Here is an 8,146-nt window from a genome sequence, read left to right on the forward strand (position 1 = left end):
ATTCTCTCCCTCTAAAATTTAAGTACATTGAATAAAACATTAATTAATTACAAAATGTTTGTATGGTTTTTTGAATGATCACTTTTCATTCCTTATTTTGTTAGATTTTTCAATTATCAAATACTGAGTAACAAAAATGCTTTCTATGTGTTCCCTTTCTAACAAGATTTTAATGTTTGACTGTAATCATAATGTAAAACCTGATACTTATCTAACCAAAAATATCTAAACCTTGACAAAAAGTAATCTTTTAGAATGTCTAGATATAGATCTAAATGCAAAACCTAAAAAAAAAAATGAAGAGATGAGGTCAAAAAAACTATGGGAATCCAAAAGCATATTGGGTGTTAATAAAAGAGGTTACGCAACATTACACAAGTTTTTACTTTTTTAATGCCTCCAGATTGACCAATTCTCACATCCAAAAATGGAGTTTAAATGCTTTCACTCTATTTTAATGTGAACTATTGAATTTACTAAAAAATGGTAAATAAATAAAGAGATTAAAAAAAAATTCTAGTTCATTAAAATTGTATAAATATTGCACAGTATCATAAAATTCCCTAAAAATCTTATATAATAATCAGAAAATATTATTGAACAAAAATATATTACATTGGTTTTCCTGAAGAAGAAGAAAAAGTAACATTTCAAGGCTTCGGTCACTTTTGACCGCGAAGAAGGTAAGTGTGACTCCCAAATGAAGAGGGTCAGGGGGTTAAAAGACTGATCTGTTCAGGAATACAAATATGAATGGAGAGTGTTGAGGTGAGACCATAAATGGTTATAAAAGGGAAAAGGGCAGGTATTATTGGTCATTGAAAGTTTTAATGTAATACATAATCAAATGGCAGGAAGAAAAATAGACACCAATACTTATGCATTGATAGTCACAGCATGGTTTTGAAATAATAGGACAATTAACTATAAAGCATGTTTTAGCTTATTAAATATTTTATACTAGAGATCAATTAGACTTAATCTTTCAGATTAAAAAGCTAATTCATTAAAAATTAAACTTGTGTCATTATTCAATGTAAATTATTATTTTTTTTTCAATCTTCCCATTCCTGGTGTCCAACTCTGATGTCCTAAACCGTTATGGATTTGAATGGTGTTTAGTGTTGACAATGATGAGAGTGACATACAACACCAAGATGACAATGCCAATACCAAGAGCAGTATTGTTAAGAGTGAACGCCATTCTGGAGTTTTGTTCTGCTAACTGTTGTTGTCCAGACATGTTAGCATTCCGAGTCTGTGAAAATAAATAGAAAACTATGTCAGTTATGCCACATCTGTTTTTCAGCAAATGTTCTTTGTAGTTATTACATTATAGTAGTAAAGGTGTAATGCGCCCTGTGTCCTACCATGTTTCTTCATAAATCAATAAATGTTAAAATTGCTATTTTGCTATCTCCTTTTATGCAATAATGGACACACAGGGCAAGTTTCATGCGAGTTGCATGTTACATACCGGAATGGTTTCAGTTTCTTAATCTGAACCATCATGTATTGCATTTCCTTTTTCTGAAATCATTCTGTGCCTTTAATAAAGTGAACTATAGGATATTGCAGAACAACAAAGACATGCTTTAGTAACTTTGCATATGTGCACAAAGCAATGGTTAAATCAGAATCAGAATCAGAATGAGCTTTATTGCCAGGTATGTTTATACACAAGGAATGTGTTTTAGTGACAAAAGCTGATGTAAATTTGGACAACTCTTTCGCAATAACAAAAATTCACACAACTTACAGGAACAAAATATGTTTATTAAAATGAAGGCAAGCATCTGCTTTGTAAATGAGGTAAGTTTAGAAACTCTAACTATCTTTGTCCAATCATGTCAGTTATGAGGAAGTTACACGAGTGAACTTTTGTTTTGAAAGTTGACATTCATTTGACAGTCATGTGATCAGAGCTCTTATGGTTTTCTCTCTTTTGTTTTAAATGTTTTTATAAATGTGTTATTTTGAATAACCATCTATGATCTATCCATTTCTCTGAATCAACAAAGTGTTGTTCATTAAGCCTTTACTCCAAAATGAAAATGTAATCATTTAATCACCTACGCTGGACAAAAACAAAGACATTTTTTATTTTTTATAAACATATTATTTTATGGTCCACAAAAGAAAGAAAGATTTACGGGTTTGGAATGACACGGTATGAGTGAATGATGATGACATCATTATTTTTGGATTAACTTTGTTTTAAAATTAAAGTGATTTTAGTGGAAAAGATCTTTTAGCTTTTACAAAACAAAAACAATTAGGTTTAAATTAATTAAAGTTAAACAAGAGAAATTGCATTTTATGACTGGACAAGGTTAGTGTATCTCATTTGTATGACACAAATAAACAGTTTGAAATAGGTTAAGAAATAAACTATTTCTCACATTGATAGAGAAAACCAGTGCAGCAATGCCCAGAGGTAAGCAGCAGCACAGCATGGTGAAGATGGAGTAGCCCAGGTAATCTGGCATTGGATACACCAGTCGAGTCACATAAACTGCAGGTTGCACAGTGACAGCAGCTTGTCCTGGATACGGTCCTTGGCCGTGTGGCCCTGAAGCTCCATATTGCTGCGCTTGATAGCCAGAAGTGCTCTGGAAGTTCCCTGGAGGAGGCTGTCTAAGATCGTCCTGGTATGGTGGTGGCCCAGGCTGCAACAGCTTGGATTTTTCTGATGTATTCCAGTCTTCTTGCGGCTGCATTGTTCTGTTTGAAATCTTTAGACTGTCCTATCTTCTTTGTGCTTTACAGAGATGGCACACCTTTGTGGACTCTGGCTTAGAGGAATCAGGTTTTTCCAGTCACGAACTTTGGATGTTATTTTTATGATCCCAAGGAAATTTATAGGAAACGAATAGGAGGCGGATTGTAGGTGGAGAGATGGTGTTTCAGGAAGTGACAGCAGGTGTGACAGATTAAGTTCACTTGTCCATACAGTAACATATAGAACATTGCACTTTATAAATTGTTTTATTTTATTTTACTTACTTTTTTTATTTAAAGAAAGGTATTAAAATTGTCTCACAGATCTTAATGAATAAAAAGCAATTACCTTTTCACGTGGGAAACACACAATAAAATCCATGTGATGAAATGACACTATTAAATCACGCAATGTGACAGAACAAGCTCGACCACATCTATGACTCTGAAATATGACCTGCGAACTAGATAGACACTGTTGCTGCTCAGTTGAAATGATAACAAGTGCTTGATCCATTTGATGGGGCTATGTGGTAAAGATTGATGAAGCCAGATTGAATAGTTTAATGTAAATTTAAAGAAGTCATATGATGCTTTTTTAAAGATAATTATTTGTGTATCTGGTGTAACAGAATATGTTGACATAATTTTTCAAATACTGTACACTATTTAAGGTATCTGCCCCGCTTTTCTCAAACGCGTCATTTTCTACAGAGTCACTCCTTCTGACAAATGCAGTCTGCTTTGATTGGCCAACTGACCCAGTTCATTGTGATTGGCCAAACACCGGGCGGTTTCGACAGCTGACTCCACTGTGTCACCCTATCTCTCACTTTCTCATACACACACGCACACTCACATACATGTGACACGCAGAACTCCACATCTGAAAATTCAATACCAAATAGTTATATCAAAACATACTTATAGTAGCTAATTAAGAAGCACCAGATTGTCATGTAACAAAGTCAGAATTACTTCCTCTCACAGGTTCACAAAACCGTCATCCATAAAATGTTTTGCTCTTCTGTTGTAAGTAATCTTAAAGATTCCTAAATGCATCTACTTTCGGAAGGCCAAATAAAATGCTTTTGCTTTTGCCTAGACATGGCTGCTAACACACCACTAACTGTGGTCACTGAAACCACACCTTCTTTTTTTTGCATGAACATTTGGGTGGCATTAAGCAAATATTTCCACATTATGTACAGTGCCTGCATGCTAGTGGTCAAACTACTTTTATATATGGTATATGTGAGGATTTCCAGTCAGGATTTAGACCATATCATAGTACTGAGACTGCTCTCCTTAGAGTTACAAATGACCTGCTCTTATCATCTGATCGTGGTTGTATCTCTCTATTAGTTTTATTGGATCTTAGTGCTGCATTTGACAAAATTGACCACAACATTCTTTTGCATAGACTTGAACACTTCGTTGGCATTAATGGAAGTGCATTAGCATGGTTTAAATCGTCCGCCATCAGTTCGCAGCAGTGAATGAAGATGTATCATATCGATCACAAGTGCAGTATGGAGTACCTCAAGGCTCAGTACTAGGGCCCCTACTCTTCACACTTTATATGTTACCCTTGGGAGATATCATCAGGAAACATGGTGTTAGCTTTCACTGTTATGCTGATGATACTCAGTTCTATATTTCTTCACGGCCCAGTGAAACACACCAATTTGAAAAACTAATGGAATACATATTTCGATATAAAAAACTGGATGACGAGTAATTTCTTTCTGCTAAATTCTGAAAAAAAAAACTAGGTAGTATGACCATATTAGCACGTCCTGTCAACAGTGCACTGGCTCCCTATCAAACATCATATAGATTTTAAAATATTGCTTATTACTTATAAAGCCCTGAATGGTTTAGTACCTCAGTTTTTGAATGAGCTCATTTTACATTATAATCCTCTACATCTGCTACATTCTCAAAACTCAGGCAATTTGATAATACCTAGAATATCAAAATCAACTGCAGGTGGCAGATCCTTTTCCTATTTGGCACCTAAACTATAGAATAACCTACATAGCATTGTTCGGGAGGCAGTCACACTCTTGCAGTTTACATCTCTTTAACCTGGCTTACACATAATATACTAATATGCTATTAATATCCAAATCCGTTAAAGGAATTTTAGGCTGCATTAATTAGTTAAACCGGAACCGGGAACACATCCCATACCACCCGATGTACTTGCTACATCATTAAAAGAATGGCATCTACGCTAATATTAGTCTGTTTCTCTCTTATTCCCGAGGTCGCCATAGCCACCAGATCCAGTCTGTATCCAGATCAGAGGGTCACTGCAGTCACCCGAGTCCAGTACGTATCCAGACCAGATGGTGGACCATCACCTAGAAAGGACCTCTACATCCCTCAAAGACAGCGGAGACCAGGACAACTAGAGTCCCAGATATAGATCCCCTGTTAAGACATTGTCTCAGATGACCACCAGGACACACTGTTTTCCTAATGAATGTTGTTCAGTTGCTTTGACGCAATGTATTTTGTTTAAAGTGCTATATAAATAAAGACTTGACTTGACTTGACTGGACTACATTTAGCAAGTATGACAACATTACAAAGACAAAGCCAAATTATAAATCTCTGCCAGGACATGACCAGGAATAAGAGGACATAGCAAAAACAAATATTGCAGCTCTGTCTTTTTGGAACAGATCAAACAAACTACAATCATATTATCATGCATGAATAACACAAAGATATGACTTTATAGAGAGTCTCAATGTTGAGAACTGCTCTGAAGAACACCGAAACCAAATGCTGGTTTGAGGTCAGCTTTTTTAAGATCCTTTAGCACTGTGGTTTTCAATGCTGCACAGCAGGACTTTCCAGAGCATGCACCTGACCTGATGCATTGCAAGAAACACAAAAAATAAGGGTTTTGTGGCTAAGATTAATTTAGGTTAAAGATCTACTTTCTTGTATTTGACCTACATGGAAACCACAACTGTCTTTGGATCTCCATAGTGTATAATAATCGACACTGCAGCTAGTACAGCACCAATGCAGAAAAGTTAAAGTCCATGTTCTCTTAAGAGGTCAAAATTTAAAATGTGGCCGATTATATAATGCTTCTTTTATAATTTGAACAAAATAAGTAGAAACGAAACACTATAGTTTATCTTAAGGAAGATTTAAAAAGCTTGCAATCTTTAAATCAAGGAAAATGTCTTAATCAGAAAGGATACATTAAAACAATATAAATTTGACCTTTTTTTGCATTTGTAGCAATAAAATTGTCAAAAGATTTATAATACTATTGTTTTGAACCTTCTTTCAATCAATCCTGAAAAAGTGTCCACAAAAAAAACAGGTTCATCTCAATAAATGGAAAAGTTAGTTTCAGTAGTTCAACTCAAATTGTGAAACTTGTGTATTAAATAAATTCAGTGCAGACAGACTAAAGTAGTTTAAGACTTCTTTTTTAAGGTTCTTTTATTTGTGATGATTTTGGCTCACAGTTAACAAAAACCCACCAATTCACTAGCTCAACAAATTACAATACTTAATGAGACCAATTAAAAAAAAAATAATAATAAATATATATATATATATATATATATATATATATATATATATATATATTTTGATTAATATGCACGAGGGAGAGAGAGCAAGACGGTGAAGGTGAGTGAACCAAAGAATTAACTCCTTCAGTCTGTGTGCATTGAATTACTTAATACACGAGTTTCACAATTTGAGATGAATTACTGAAATAAATTAACTTTTCCACGGCATTCTAATTTATTGAGATATACCTGTATTAAGCAACACAAGTGATTTTAACAACGATTATAAGAAGAAATGTTATAATGAATGTTTCATTAAAAAATATCTTCCATAAACATTTGAAAGGTGTGCATTTATCGACTTTGAACCTACTTCCTCATAAACTTGTTTGCAATGCAAAACCTTCCTGCTAAGGAAGAAACGGCTTCTATGCAAAGGGAAGAAGAATACAACCAAAGATAAATAAATAAATACTTCCAGTTCTGGAGAAATAAAGAGCATCACATCCCAGACAGACAGATTAATGTGGCAAATTTAGAGAGCACATGTAATCAGGCACAGGTTCAGATGGTGGCTCATGGCTCATGCCCTCAGAGAGTTTGACAATGACCACAGGCTGGTCGGTACCAAGTTGGACTGGATGAGGATTTTTGTCATTCCTGTCCTGAGGATTTAGTGGTGATAATTCCAGGTCCATGCCTGGTCACTTACACATGGCTTTAGAATTGTAGGGATTGTTATTTGGATAACTATTTGTATTGAGGTATATGTGGCCAGAAAACAGCATGATGCTGTTGAGATATAACACACTGTGGAATATGTTAACCTTTGGTTATCATTTGGTTTTTACTTGGAAAAAATACACGTAATCTGCTAAAGTAAAACAGGTTAGTGACAGCCCACATCTTAGTTTTTTTCTCAGCTTGCCTTGAAATCATGTTGGGGGTTTACTGAAAATGTTTCCGTCAGCTATTTATATAGAGCAGGCAGGGGCTTGTTTTTTTTTTTTTTTTTTTTTTTTTTTTTTTTATATGCTTGTTGAACAACAACAGAGACATTAATAACATAAATACTTAAATATACATTTTTATATCACACTCTATACAACATAACAAATATTAAATAACAGATAAAGACAAAAAGAAAATAAAACCAGAAAAATAAATACAAAGAAAAAGAAAAAAGTAGAGTATAGAGAAAATAAAAACTTTGCTTTGGGACCATTCTTCCCTCTTAATGTCTCCCAATACAATATGTTAGAAATTCATCTTTTTACATTTATGTATGTTAAATTTCAGCAAATGCAACAAATTATTATTTACATAATATACCTTTTTATTCATAATTAACCTACCAAACTTAACAGTCTTACAGGTATCATCTGTAGCATCCAGCCGAATGCATCATGACAGAATGCTTGTGCCAAATTACACTGAAAAAACAAGTGTTCAACCGTTTCTATCTAACATGCATATTTGACATACATTTAAGTCCCCAATATTAAATCTTATACTTAAAAAAAAAAAAAAGTTTAGCTATATGAATCTATGAGGACTGCTAAAATTCATTGCATCACTTCCTTTTTTATGCATATGTCACTTGCTGAGTCAGTCTATCTCTTATAATACCTCACATAGTATAGTGAGCTTTTAATAAAGTAATACAATAAGCTTTCAGCGAAGATACTCAACATTCCTTCATTACTAGTTCTAAAGAGACATTTTTAAATTATTAATGGAGCCTTGCTCACTTGTTAAAGCTGCAGTAGGGAACTTTTGTAAATATAAATTATTTTACATATTTGTTAAACCTGTCATTATGTCCTGACAGTAGAATATGAGACAGATAATCTGTGAAAAAATCAAGCTCCTCTGGC

The 8,146-nt window shown here is 34.0% G+C and overlaps 1 protein-coding gene across 1 annotated transcript; it reads right to left on the bottom strand.

Annotated features, from left to right (window-relative positions):
- Nucleotides 1–808: 808 nt before the first annotated feature.
- LOC127974653 (synapse differentiation-inducing gene protein 1-like) lies at nt 809–2,834 on the bottom strand. Its single transcript, XM_052578089.1, has 2 exons — nt 2,403–2,834; nt 809–1,258 (listed from the first exon to the last, which is right to left on the bottom strand). Exons 1-2 carry the CDS (start codon nt 2,718–2,720, stop codon nt 1,100–1,102), a joined length of 477 nt encoding a protein of 158 aa, XP_052434049.1. The 5' UTR covers nt 2,721–2,834; the 3' UTR covers nt 809–1,099.
- Nucleotides 2,835–8,146: the final 5,312 nt, after the last annotated feature.

The sequence above is a fragment of the Carassius gibelio genome, chromosome B16 (assembly GCF_023724105.1).
Source record: "Carassius gibelio isolate Cgi1373 ecotype wild population from Czech Republic chromosome B16, carGib1.2-hapl.c, whole genome shotgun sequence".
In the NCBI taxonomy this organism is placed as follows: domain Eukaryota; kingdom Metazoa; phylum Chordata; class Actinopteri; order Cypriniformes; family Cyprinidae; genus Carassius; species Carassius gibelio.